The 14,656-nt window shown below is 45.1% G+C and overlaps 1 protein-coding gene across 1 annotated transcript in view; it reads right to left on the reverse strand.

Annotated features, from left to right (window-relative positions):
* Positions 1 to 11,639: 11,639 nt before the first annotated feature.
* Positions 11,640 to 14,656, reverse strand: part of GALNTL6 (polypeptide N-acetylgalactosaminyltransferase like 6) — a 1,183,510-nt gene continuing 1,180,493 nt past the window's right edge. The window contains exon 12 of the mRNA XM_068552792.1: positions 11,640 to 11,807. Coding sequence (XP_068408893.1) covers positions 11,640 to 11,807 — 168 coding nt within the window. The remainder of the gene's footprint in view (positions 11,808 to 14,656) is intronic.

Raw genomic sequence — 14,656 nt, forward strand, 5'->3', positions numbered from 1 at the left:
TATTATGATGTTATTTCGATACCCTGATTTGATGAATTAAGACATTAGGGCCATTTCAAGCGGTGAATAGCCTAGATATTTTAATCTAGTTATAATAACCTATAAACAATTTTAGTTTGGAAAAAGTTTCATTCCCAAACTTAAAAATAGCAAAATAAGGGCTCCCCTGGTGGCGCAGTGGTTAAGAATCCACCTGCCAATGCAGGGGACACGGGTTCAAGCCCTGGTCCGGGAAGATCCCACATGCCACGGAGCAACTAAGCCTGTGCACCACAACTACTGAGCCTGCACTCTAGAGCCCGCGAGGCACAACTACTGAGCCCGCGTGCCACATCTACTGAAGCCCACACACCTAGAGCCCGTGCTCTGCAACAAGAGAAGCCACCGCAGTAAGAAGCCCGTGCACCACAATGAAGAGTAGCCCCCACTCACCACAACTAGAGAAAGCCCGTGCGCAGCCAAAAAAAAAGAAAAAAAAAATAGCAAAATAAAACCACATAACCTACATGATTTCAAAGAACTTTCCGATAAGAAAATCTAAGTACCCAAACCCAAATCCACTTTGTGAACACTGAAGGGGGTCATGATGATATACCACCCCCAAAATATGCCACTTTTGGCATAAGAATTATTTTGACCTCAGGCATTTGAGTGCCTCAACTCCTTTATCTGCCTGAAAGCAGAGCCTACCAAAAAAAAAAGCAAAAGAACTCAATTTTCATAAATCCCCACCCAAGGAAGAATCCTAATCTTCTCTGTTTGGAGGCAAGAAGTTGGCACCGCACCCAAACTGACATGGTCACAGAAACTGTCATACATCCCAACTGTTCTCCTAAGGGCCCATTGGTATTTCCAAAAAGTCACTTGTCTTTTCATAAGTGCCCTTTCTCCCCCTCCCCTTCTAAGAACTCATTTGTTCTCCTAGATGTGACCTTCTGCCCCACCTATCCTCATGTCCAGTGGTCCCCAACCTTTTTGGCACCAGGGACCAGTCTCATGCAAGACAGTTTTTCCACAGATAGGGTGGGGGTGTGGTTCAGGCGGTAACTCGAGCAATGGGGAGGGATGGGGAGCGACGGGGAGGATGGGGAGCGTTGGAGAGCGACGGGGAGCGACGGGGAGCATTGGGGAGCGACGGGGAGCGACGGGGAGCGACGGGGAGCATTGGGGAGCGATGGGGAGCGACGGGGAGCATTGGGGAGCAACGGGGAGCGACGGGGAACATTGGGGAGCATTGGGGAGCATTGGGGAGCGATGGGGAGCGACAGGGAGCATTGGGGAGCGATGGGGAGCGACGGGGAGCGACGGGGAGCGTTGGGGAGCGACGGGAAGCGATGGGGAGCATTGGGGAGCGACGGGGAGCATTGGGGAGCGACGGGGAGCGACGGGGAGCATTGGGGAGCGACGGGGAGCGACGGGGAGCATTGGGGAGCGACGGAGAGCGACGGGGAGTGACAGGGAGCATTGGGGAGTGACGGGGAGCATTGGGGAGCGATGGGGAGCGACGGGGAGCGATGGGGAGCATTGGGGAGCGATGGGGAGCCATGGGGAGCGATGGGGAGCGACGGGGAGCGACAGGGAGTGACAGGGAGCATTGGGGAGCGACGCGGAGCGACGGGGAGCGACGGGGAGCATTGGGGAGCGACGGGGAGCGACGGGGAGCATTGGGGAGCATTGGGGAGGGATGGGGAGCATTGGGGAGCGATGGGGAGCGACGGGGAGCGACGGGGAGCATTGGGGAGCGATGGGGAGCGACGGGGAGTGGCGGGGAGCATTGGGGAGCGACGGGGAGCGAAGGGGAGTGACGGGGAGCATTGGGGAGTGACGGGGAGCGACAGGGAGCATTGGGGAGCATTGGGGAGTGACGGGGAGCGATGGGGAGCATTGGGGAGTGATGGGGTGCGACGGGGAGCATTGGGCAGCATTGGGGAGCGGAAGATGAAGCTTCGCTCGCTCGTCCGCTGCTCACCTCCTGCTGTACGGCCAGGTTCCTAACAGGCTGTGGACCTGTACCGGTCCACGGCCCAGGTGTTGGGGACCTCTGCCCTAGTCAGAAGGCACATACATCCCAAATTCTAAGTGCCTTTTTGAGTTACATTTCTTTGTGAATTCCTGTGCATAAGTTTATATCTTTTTTTTTTTTCTTGCTAATCTGTCTTTCATCAGTTTAACTCATAGCCCCCTAAAACTCAACTAAGAGGGTAGAGGAAAAGTTTTCTTTCTATCCAAGAACCCTTAACTTTTGGCTATGTGGGTTCAGGCTTAATATTTTGTCTTATTTTGTTAGTGTCTTTAAGAAGAGGATGACCATATGTTTTGGTTTCCCCAGGCCTGGTTTCCACCTGCTTTTCCTCCGTCATTATTTTTTATTAAAAAAAATTTTTTTACTGAAGTATAGTTGGTATACAATGTTGTGTTAATTTCTTCTGTACAGCAAAGTGATTCAGTTATACATATATATACATTCTTTTTTAATATTCTTTTCCATTATGGTTTATCATGGTATATTGAATATAGTTCCCTGTGCGATACAGTAGGACCTTGTCCATCCTATATATACTAGTTTGCATCTACTAACCCCAACCTCCCACTCCATCCCTTCCCCAACCCCCTCCCCCTTGGCAACCACAAGTCTGTTCTCTATGTCTGTGAGTCTGTTTGTGTTTCATAGATAAGTTCATTTGTGTCATATTTTAGATTCCGCATATAAGTGATATCATATGGTATTTGTCTTTCTCTTTGTGACTTACTTCACTTAGTATGATCATCTCTAGTTGCATCCATGTTGCTGCAAATGGCATTATTTCATTCTTTTTTTATGGCTGAGAAGTATTCCATTGTATGTGTGTGTGTGTGTGTGTGTGTGTATATATATATATATATATATATATATATATATATATATATACCACATCTTCTTTATCAATTCATCTGTTGATGGACATTTAGGTTGTTTCTCCTCCATCATTATTAATAATACCTCATTTCATTCTCAAAATTTTTCTGGTTTGTCTGACAAATTACCTGGTCACCCTATCCAAGAATCACATTGCTGAATTGTAAGCTGCCAGAGGACGGACTTTCATTAAATGTAAACATGTCTCATTTACATTTTGTTTGCCAGTCCTGTTCATTCCCGTGTTTCATCACGACCACACTCCTGCAGGGAAGACTTAGGGAGGGTAGAGATTCACCCAGTTTCAGATGGGAGACCAGGGCTGCAGCCAGGGCAAGAACATCATTTTCTGAGAGTTAACCAGACATTTTTCTCCTAGCTATGTGGACCTTTGGTTCCAACGTGAGGCCTCACTCATGTTGGGACTCAACAAACATTTATCTAATTAAATTAGAGTGTCCAGTCCTCAGAGAAAAAGACCAGCCTGCTGACATTGCCTGAAACAGTTTTCCCTAGTCCGAGAGAAAAGCCTCGGAGGGAATGGCCTGCAGGGAGACTGGGGCTTGGGCTGCTATCACATTTCTCTTGAACCCGGTGAGAAAGACGCTCTGATCATCAAGTCAGCAAAGGAATGACACGGATCTGATGTTCTGACTTCATTTTGGAGGAAGTTTATCAGGATGGATAGAAATAGGGGAGAATTCACGAGGCAGGAGAGGAGAGGAATTTCCCAGGGGGCCTTGGGGTCCCCTGCGCACCCGGCGGGTGGCTCAGTCAGCTCTGCAGAGCATGTGCCGGCTCCGCGGTGGAGACGTCCGTCAGCCTCCTGAGGAGCTGCGCCCGAGTGCAGCCCGTTTGCCCACAGCCTTTCTCTCTGGCCATTTTAAACCTCGCTGCCGCTGCCCCGACCCCACGGGCGGTTTTCTGGCAGCCGACTGATGTCTGATGGATGTCGGAACAAGGTCATTAGCTCTCCTCCGGTTCAGGCTTTCCTGTCTCTCCCAATCAAAGAGCCTCCCATCCACGTCCAAGGGCATTCATTATCCGGATGAACTGGCCTCGAGATGGTTTTCTTTTAAACATCGCAGGGACTCTGCATAGTTATTTCATCCTTGTTTGAGCTCCCATTCTTTAGAAATCCTTGTGTTCCCGCCGAAGGCGCTTTTCGGGGCGGTGCAGGTCTGTGTGGGTCTGACCCTGGCCACTTGCTGGGGGTGGGAGGTGTGGGTCAGGGAGACAGTGATGAAAGGTGACTGCTTGCTCAAGTGCAGCATTTCTTTTCTGAGATCGTCTCTTTGACATCTCAGCCACTTCAGCACTTCCCCGCTGCTTCCTCCAGGACAGTAAACAAATTATTTTGAGGAAAGCAAGACATGGCTGTTTCTCTTTCTCTCTCTCATCCTCACCGGTGCCACAGCCCACCTCCTCGAATCCCTTCTCTGCAGGGTGCGGGAGCCTTGTTGGGGACCCCTGGGTCCCGGGTTCTTACTCCTTTCCAAGAATTCAAAAGTCCTGGTGACAGAAGTGTATCTTTTTGAGATGAGATGCACTGTCTAGTTTTGGCTCTAAAAGGCGCTTTTGCATCTGCTGCATGTTTTTTCCCTGTAAGATCTGAACACATGTGGCTGGGATGATTGGCCACATTATACATCACGTAACAAGCAATTTGCTGGGTGACACAATCTGAATAGCAAGCAGCGGTAAAGCAAAATCCTTTTCCCCATCATATGTTCTCCTTCATGAATCCATGGTACACACACACACACACACACACACACACAACTAGAAAAATACTTGAAAAAAAAATGTAGTTTGGAGGATTTACTCTGTGTACCACTAGGGGCTAGAATTTAAATACAATGAAAACAAAAAGACCTATTCTCAGTTAACTTTTATTTTTGAAGACAGAGGACAAAGGGAGAAACAAACCTTGAAAAAAGATCTTCGTATTTATTTTCAATGAAAAGAAGGTTACAATCCAAGACAACCACACTTCCAACATGGCAGAAATACTAAGCTTTTCTTTACTTTCTGCAGCTGTTTCTAGGGAAGTTACTCAACTGAGTTGGACATAGTGAGATACTGTTACACTTAAAAGGCTTTTAATTAAACTTGCAGCATTTTTCAAAGATGAGAGGAACCGTAGCTCAGTCACATCTGCACAATGTTTGTGAAAAGAGCTCGGCCAGGTATTTGCCACCAAAAAAGTAATGTTTCTTTTCTCAAGACAGAACTGGAGAAAAAGCATGGTCTAGGTTAGACGGGCTGATATACTGAAAAACAATGTTAAGTAAATTATTTAACCATACTATGCCTTCGTTTTATTTTCAATACTATTCTACAGTAGCGTGAAGCTCATTAATGGAGGAAGGAGCAATAATAATTGAATTATTAATGCGGTGCTTAATGCCAGGCACTTAATGGTAGGGGCCTTGACCTAGTTGATACCATAATACTGCCTATTCTTGGTCTTTCAGCTCTGCGATCTTGACTTAAAGAGCTTTAAAATTAGGGGTTTGGGATTAACAGATACACTCTACTATATATAAGATAGATAAACAACAAGGACCTACTGTATAGCCCAGGGAACTATATTCAATATCTTGTAATAACCTACAATGGAAAAGAATCTGTGTGTGTACACACACACGCACACACACACACACACACACACACACACACACACATACATATGTATAATTGAATCACTTTGCTGTAGACCTGAAACATTGTAAATCAACTATCAATCAATTTAAAAGGATTTTAAAAATGAAGAGATTTAAAAGAGAAACTTTCCTCTGGCAATAAATATTTATTGAAGTGAGTTACACTCAGTTTGGATTTTGAATGAGTTGGGATTTTATCATTTCGAAGAGAGGTCTTTTAAGTGTAATACATGGTTTCTAGACACACTCAACATCAATAAAACTAGCTTTAAGAGGTATTTTCAAAATGGTGAGACTGTTGATTTAAGCCAAAGGGTGGATCCCAGACCACAGGGATCCTCATTGCCTAGAAACTTGTTAGAGACGTAAATTCCTGGGCTCTACCCCGGATTGAATGAATCAGAATCTTGGGTTGGGGGTGGGAGGGTGGGCCAGCAATCTATTTTTATTTTGTTTTCTTGGCTGCCCCCTGCCACCGAGGGCTGAACCCATTAATACTCCCAAAGTGCACAGTATTTGCTTGAGGATTTCTCCTCCAGAGCTATGCAAATAGCTTTAATAGATCACTTCTTGCGAGTACCCTGGAAATCTCATTAAGAGGGACTAATCCTGAATGCAGTTTGGCGTTCTCCCTTTAATACGCTTGGGGGAAGAAGAGCAAATATAATTAAGGGTTAAAAACAGGGGCTCCCAAGGAAGGATTGTTCCCACCAGCAATGTAGCTCCAGCCCTCTCGTATTTGGTTTGACTATGAACCAACCACCCTACAGTGAGGTGTGGGCACCACGGAGACGGGAAGGAACTGAGGCCTCAGCATCCAGGCCTGGCTTCTCATCCCAGCTCTGCTGTGAACTTGTTGTGTGACCTTGATCTGGGCACACCTCCTGGGCGCAAGTCCTGCATTTTCTCCATAAGGATGGTAATAATCCTCTACCGCAGAGGCGGTTACAAGGGCAGAAGGAGATAAGTGTGAAATCGCTTTAAAAACAAAAGCAATATTGCAAATAGAATCTGTCTGTCTATCTACCTATCAGCTATCGATCTCTATCTTATACCATAATATTGAGAATTAATAATATGGCTGCTGGTGGGCACCTACTGTTTTCAGCTTGGAAAAGTAGAAAATGACTTAGTCAATTTCAAATCAAGTTTTTAAATCATGAAAAAAACATTTAAACTAGAATCGTCTTGATTCAACGAAACAATGTAGATGGGTGTGAGAACTCTTAATTAAAAAGCTTCCATGAAGCAGCTTCTAAAGAACCATGTGAACGCTTTAGACAATCATCAAATAGAACTGGTTTTCGTCTGGTCCTATGTGAAGGGATAGGGTGAGACTAGCTGATTTCTTGTAGACTCTGGGCATTCATAAGTACGGGAACTATGAAGTAAACAGGCAGGTGGATTATAGATAGAGACCGTAAAATTTGCTATCCAAACTAGGACACTTTTAAGAGTGAAAGGGGGTGCTGTTGATAATTACACAGGCAGAAACCAGGACTGTCCCTGGTAAACCAGGACTGACGTCACTTAGTTACAAACTAATAAGCTCACCCTTCCCAAGGTGCGTGATGTCAGGACAGAAGATTCTGCAACGTCCAGCCTTTCTGTACTGAGGTTGACCCGGGCACACGTGGGGTGTGGCAGACTCTAGGGACCCTGGGGGCTGTCTTGTGGTGAGCTGAAGGGGGCCACTTCAGGCCGGAGGGACAGAAGAAATGTCCCCAGGTTTCTCTGAAGCATCACACACGTGCCTGAGCTGTCGTCTGCTGAGAAGCCGCGGTACCAGACACACCAGCCTGACGTGTCAAGCGCGGAGATGAGTGACCGTGATAAAAGCTCCGAGCCAATGTCAAGTCTACCAAATAGAGTCGCAAACAGCTCCCGAGCCTCCAACAAAGGCTCCAGACATAAATCAAAGAGCAATCTTCCAACGTCGGCGGCATGGGAGGACTGGCCACTTGTCACTCTTCAGTGTTCCCGCCACGGTGGCACACGTGGAGAGTAATTACAGCTGGTGGTGTCGTGTGAGAGTTAGGACGGCCAGGTCAGGACCTGGTGATGGAGTGAACGCAGGGGGTGATGGGCACCCGTGTCTAGAGATACAGACTACCTCTCGCCGTTTGCATTTACTCCCAGAATCTCAGGGGATCACTGAGAAATATTTTCCCTTTGAGGTGTTGTCTCCCAGGATTTATATAAAATACCCTCTTTCTTTATCTCCAGCAGCTGCTTATGAAAGTGTATTTCCACCTTATATCCCTGCCAGGGGAAGAGGCCTCAGGAGATATTCCTAAAGGGGTCCCAGGGATAAATCAATGTTCACAAGAACCTCATATTATTAGGAAGACTGTGAATTCTGCATAAGGTGACCTGGCAGCATTTGGAGGCTGGGCCGCTGTCCACTCCTGGGAAAAAGTCTGTAACACTTCAGATGGGAAGTCAAAAGCAGAAGGAACGTCCCAGCCTTGCCATCAATGCTGTTCCGGTCCTCAGATGTGTGATGTCACCCAGAGGTGGGCATGGCCTTTTCTCACTGGACAGTTGGCTTTGTTATCCGAGTGTCCTTGTCTCTTTTGATATGTCTGACATAAAGTTTATATGCCAGTCTTTCCAATAAAAGATTCCTTTTTGCTCCTCCATTGTGGAGATAATGAAGTTATTGGAGTTATGAAGGAATTGAAATCGAAGTTTTTCATGTGAGGGCAAGAAGCACAAAAGAGATATTTATATGCCCTTTATTTTCTGGCTGCTTTTTTTTTTTTTTTTTTTTAATTTATTTATTTGGTTGTGCCGGGTCTTAGTTGCAGCTCATGGGTTCCTTAGCTGTGACATGCAAACTCTTAGTTGCGGCATGCATGTGGGATCTAGTTCCCTGACCGGGGATTGAACCCGGGCCCCTTGCATTGGGAGCACAGAGTCTTAATCACTGTGCCACCAGGGAAGTCTCCTGGCTGCTTTTTTAGAAAACATATAATTGCCCCTAAAGGACACCGTGTCAAGTGTTTTGCTAGAATGTGAACAGAATGGGCCTAACGCTCTCTTTCATTGACTGGAAATCCATTTTCGTTACGTGTTACACATCTGTTGTATAACGCTGTATGTTACCAATTCACAAAATAATCCTGGAACTTGCATTGTACACAGGGGCCTCTGTTATAACGAATACATTTCAAAACAGTCATGTGATCATGTTAATATTTTAAACTAAACAGCAGTAGACCTAGAAGCCAGTCATTGTTATTGCCATGGTATTAAGCCAACCTTGGAGCACATATAAATCCCACAATTAGTTCACAACTGTTTTCCAGCACAACCTTTTCTCAGTACATGCATAGAAAGGATTTGAAAAATTAACTCTTTTCTAACTTCTGGCAAAACCATTTCTTATTCTGGAGAAGCAGCAATTTCCAAGGCCAGAGGAACTTCCTGCTATTTTTCTTCTCATTCTGATAAAAGGGCGGGTCCGAACTCTGATGCTGCATTTCTAAATCGTGTTCTCTCCAGGAAAGAGAATCTCTCTGATGACTGTTCAGTCCTTTTGCCGAATAAATGCAAAAACGTATGCAATCTTCTATTCCTCAGAATGGCCATAGCGGTATTTCAAGTAAGCAGAGTCCCGCCCTTTGGTGGTACTGGGAAACCTCCTTGGACGTGTTTATTGCAGTGCCAGGCCCTCCTGCCTGGGAGTAGATTCTGAGGCTTCGTTTGATTCTGTTTGGATGTTCCCCCTTTGCACACATCTAACAGTTACTTGGCAGTTTGAGGTTTTCATTTTGGCTTTCGTGTCTCAGGCTTCTCTAGAAAATTTTTTAATTTTAACTTTTCATATCACGTCCTTCTCGTCAAAGTAAGAGACAAGGCCCTCTGAGATCAGGAAACCAATCTATGTTGATCCTGGTTGTCGCAACAAAAGGATGCGGTATTCCCAGGATGAGAGCACCCTTGCGTATTGCAAATCTGGGCTTCCCAGGGTGCAGAACCTGGGGCTGGCTCTTCGGTGGAACTGAAAACAGCAGTCAACTGTTTAGTGACATAATGTGGATTTTTATAGGCTCATCTCATTCTACAACCAGATTGCTCTCTGAACACTTGAGATCAATCTTCACTCACTCTCTGGAATTGTTCAGCACACAGGTTAATTTCTCACTATTGATTTTCTCCACTATGCATCTTGAAAGCTTCAAGACCGCTTGACCTACACACACACAAAAATCTCTGTGACTGTCAGTTTAAATAGAGTAGCTCTTCAAAAGTATGCTTGAAAAATCAGTAAAGATAACGAAATAACTCTTCCCCACCTATTAGCAGGGCAGTTTAACTGGACGTTTTGATTAGATTTCAAGGAGAGAACAAAATCATGAACATTTACGCGAAGAGGTTTCATATGTTAAAGCTTCTGAACGTGAATGCTACTCTTGTGGGCATCCCCAGGCAGGCATATTATTCTCATCTAGGGACTGAACATTTCTAGTTAAATCAGAGTAGAAACCAGAACCTTCTTGGATAACGGAAGAGGCAACACAGGACGAAAAGCACTGGACACCAGGCATTGGAAGACCCATCCGCCCTGCCAGGAATTAGGACCACTCTCCTCTGGGCTTTCGCTATTCATCTGTAAAAACAAAGGGATTGGATTCTAAGTGTCTTCCCAGTTCTAAAATTCAATGCTTTTATATCCAAGACAATATATATATTTTTTATTCATATGAAAAGCGAGTTGAAAGAAAACAACAAAAGCAAAATAAAAACTTTTTTCTACCTGAAAAAAACGTGAGAAATATATATATAAAACAAACATCATTCTTTCCTCTATATATTCATCCCTGTATATTCCTGTATACTCATCCCTGTATATTCCTCCCCCACCCCCATTGTTATTGAAAAGTAAAAAAAAAGTTCTTTTAAGGATTAAATGTTCCATTTAGTTTTTTAATCATCCCTGAAATCTTGTCCCATTAATAGAAAATGGGGTCAGAAGCACTTTATTAATGGAAATTCCTTCAATGTGCTTCCAAGGAAAACTAAACCATCCTTAATACCTACGATATAAAGCAAATAAACAAAAAACCCCAGCCGAGAGCAAAACCCAACCAGTTCTACGTCCCCAGCACTGATCAAGCATAACTGAAGCGTAGTAAGCCATTTTCACGTCACTTAGAGTGTAGATTTATTTGGATTTAAGAATCTCCTAAACAAATTACATCAACCTCACTCCATGTCCTTCCTTAATAAAACTATGACTGGACAAACATCAGACTTTTAAAATTCTAAGAATAATAGAAAAGTAAAAATAGATTTCCTAGGGAAATTCCTCTCCTTAAACCTTACATGGTCTTGCTGCTTCTGTGAAATCTTTCTCTTTGGAGTAACTTGGTAGCATAGTTTTTCGTGTTTGTTTTTCAGCTGGATTCATACAAGGGCACTGAATTCGAACTTCAGTTAATTTACGGAGCATGAATTTTTATGACCAGTAAGTTACCTCTGCTGTAAAAGGAAAATGGCAGACGTCAATGAAGGCATGGAGACACTCCAAGTCCATTTCATGATGTAATTTAAGTCTTAGATAGCACACCCTCATTGCAAAATAAAACAAGAACACAGAATGGTATGAGCACTCTAGAATCATCTGCAGCACTTTTAACCATTCTAGTCGGAGAATGGCCCGTCCTAAACCTGCGACAGGTTGTCAGAGCGGTCATGCCCTTCACCTCCACCCCACCCACCCACTTAAGAGGATCCATTCATAGCTACTCACTACTGCAGGATTTGACCTGAGAAATGCTAGGATTTATTAACTCAGCAGTTGTTTGCAAAAGTCCCTAAATCATCTTTGCCCTTGGCCAGCAAGGGGACTGCTCAAGTTCTCAGAAGCAGCTGGTGAGTTTCTTAGCCAAGTTCTTCAGGTGCAGGAAGTTCTTCGGGACAACCTACTTTGACGTGGCATTTACATATCTTTAAACCAGACTTCCTGGATCTAGGAAATGTTATTCCTGACTCCTTTGACCCAGAGACTGGCTAAAATTTAGTTTTTATAACCTGTAGGTAATCACTGTTTCTTCCTTCCTTTTTTCTTTCTAGGAGCTGGCATGGTAGTTAAATTTTTCTAAAACAGTCATATTAATATGTTCAAAAATCCACTGCTGAGTCTCGGAGAGAGGGTCACATCTGGCCATGAAAATCTTCTTCTCTGCAGGGCTGCAATCCATGCAGCTGTTACTCACAGGATGGAATAATGTTCTGTCCTGCAGGGATCGGGAAGAAAAGAAGAGACTGATATCATACACGGTGAATGCTTGGAACCCAAAATATAAAGAGGAAGTAAAATAACCCTGCTGATACTTCAGTGTATACCCAGAGTGTGAAAAAAATAGACCACCTCCCAACTCAAACAACAGGAGGCGGAGTTGCCACACGGAATGTGGTTTCCTAGGAACCGTTGGTGCAATGTGGGCCCTCCAAGCAGATTCAGCCAGAAACAAAGAATTCATTCATTCATGGATCTTTAAAAAATATAATCCATTCATTTCCTGCTCTGTGGTAAGCATTTTGTAACACGCTCGGGTTTTGACGATGAAAAGTGCATGAGGTTGCCTGTCAAGTAGCTGCTAATCTAGCTGTTTGGGGAGAGGAATGCGTACAGAAATGGTCATTTAGTCCGCAGTAGACACCGCCGCAGCCGCGCACACACACCCAGAGGACCAGAAGAGTCATCATGTTCCCTAGCCTTGTACTGGGAAAGGGAAATACCAGAGGACCAGGGACCAAGTGAGCTGGGTGCTGGGTTGCCCAGGTCCCAAGGATGGACTCGGTGCTGGGGGTACACAGTGCACAGGCAGAATCTCCAAGCACAGGCTCAAATTTGTTGACTCTTGAGCTACTGCCTCTTCCCGACCCCTTTATCGGCATCCCTGCTCTTCCTGGGATGCAATTCTCCCTGCCTTTTGTAAAGTGGAGGGAGGCGGTGTTAGCTCAGTATGTGATAAAGAGAACGGCTCTGTGAATGAAGGTGCTAGCAGGGCACAGAGCTTAAGTGGTGAGCAAGCCCATTATGTGAATAGCCTCTGTTAGTACACACTGCTTTTTATTGTGCAATCAGGGAGAAGGAAACCAGTGCTACGAGAGAGGGATCTTTCCTTAACTAGCAATAAACGCTTTTGTCTCTTATCGTGTCTATGCATTAAAAAAAAAGGGCCAATAACATGTAAAAACATCCCCAGATCGCTGCTGAAATTTTGGGAACAAGTTATGTTTTATTATTTAGCTTAGGAAACATTTAGAGGGTCTGCTTATTTTCTTTAACTGAGGGACATTAGACTCAGCTTTTAGGCATCCCATGTTAGCATTTCTGGGTTACACTGGTTGTCAACTAATATTTAACGTCCTTTCGGACCCGGATGTTTGCCTAGTTGGGTGCCCGTGAAGGAAGGAAGAATAAGGAAGGAGGAAGGCGGCCCCAAGCCTCGTTTGCATGTTTCCACTTTCAGTGTAAACACAGAGCTACATCTAATACATAGGCTCCCTTCTCTCCTCTGCCCTCTTTCAAGTCTCCCAGGTTTATTGTGGATTTCACTTTCCTTACACACGAGAGGGCTGCTGACTTCTCCTGCCCATTTTCCTCATCCCCTGCTTCACTGGCTGCCCTTTGACCCCAGGGCAGCCGGCAAGAGCTCTCCTTTCACGGGCGGGCGAGGTCGCAGATTCTGGAGGAGGAGGCTGTGCCCTGAGCTCACCCGCCTCTTCCCTCCTGGGGCTGATGTTGATGCTGAGGTCACAGATCCCATCCCACAGCCGCCCCCGCGCCTCCCTAGGCAGCAGCTCCTTGGCCCTCCCACCCTCCTCCTCCCCAGCACCCCTCCCACTCCGTCTCCTGCCCCACTTTCTACCAGTTTAGCTACACAGGCCTAATATATTCCCATCAGCTTTTCAAAGAGCATCCTTAAGCTGTTACATTCGTGAAAATTCTATGTGACCTGCTAAATTCTAAAATTCACTCTGTTCCACATCCAGGTACTTCTTTTCCTTCATAACTATCTAGATTTCTTCCTATTGTCACTTTTGTCAGTAGCTCAAGTGGGGACCCCCCCCCATAGACTCGCAGTTTCTCTCCCCAAACACATATTTCCGTAAAAACTAAAAAAATGAGGAAAAAAAGGAGTAGAACATGTTTTAATTCTCTTCCTTTCTCAGTGTGTGCACCTCAGCACGGATGCAAAAGCCAAACCAGATTTTCTGAACATTTTATTTTTCCGAATGTTATTTTCCAAGCCATAAGGTGATCATACTTTTCCAAATCTCCGGCTGGAATACACGCTCCGGCAGACCCAGGTATGCTCGTGGGGACAGTCGGGTGGGATGAACAGATTCAGCACGACCCTGAGCCATCCAGAGTATGTTTCTGTAACTATACTTCATGTTCTCATAAACGTTGAAAAGTAGAATTCCCCACATCTATCTGTGTCTGAGACGCTTCATCAGTAAAACGAGGGGGTGGATAACATCCATCTCTGAAGCCTCTCCCAGCCGTAAAATTGAATGAACATTTTTTTCCGGAGTTCACTGGTGACGAATGACAGGGCATCAAATAGACACTATCCACCGTATTCTGGGGACTAATAGATGATTGCTCTCTGGTTGTAGACTGAGCTTCCGTGTCTTTGGCGTGTCCAGCAGGTCCTAAAGGGGAACCTTCTGGAAGCACCTTTAGTGTCCCCAAAACATGCGTTTTCCACTTTGACCTTGGGAGCTACATACGCTGCCATCATTATATTTCTCCTCAGCTCCGCTTCTGGATCGCGAAACGTCGTTACCGACGCTTCTCCTGGCTGACGCGTCGTCGCTGGTGAATGTGGCCCCTTGTCCGACACCAGCCCTTTTTAAAAAATTTTTCTTGGAGTCTAGTTGATTTACAATGTTGTGTTAGTTTCAGGTGTACAGCAAAGTGATTCAGTTATACATGTACATCTACCCACTCTTTTTTAGATTCTTTTCCCATATGGGCCATTATAGAGTGTTGAGTAGAGTTCTCTGTGCAATACAAGTAGGTTCTTATTAGTTATCGATTTTATATATAGTAGTGTGTATACAGTGGAAT

The sequence above is a fragment of the Eschrichtius robustus genome, chromosome 10 (genome assembly GCF_028021215.1).
Source record: "Eschrichtius robustus isolate mEscRob2 chromosome 10, mEscRob2.pri, whole genome shotgun sequence".
Lineage (NCBI taxonomy): Eukaryota > Metazoa > Chordata > Mammalia > Artiodactyla > Eschrichtiidae > Eschrichtius > Eschrichtius robustus.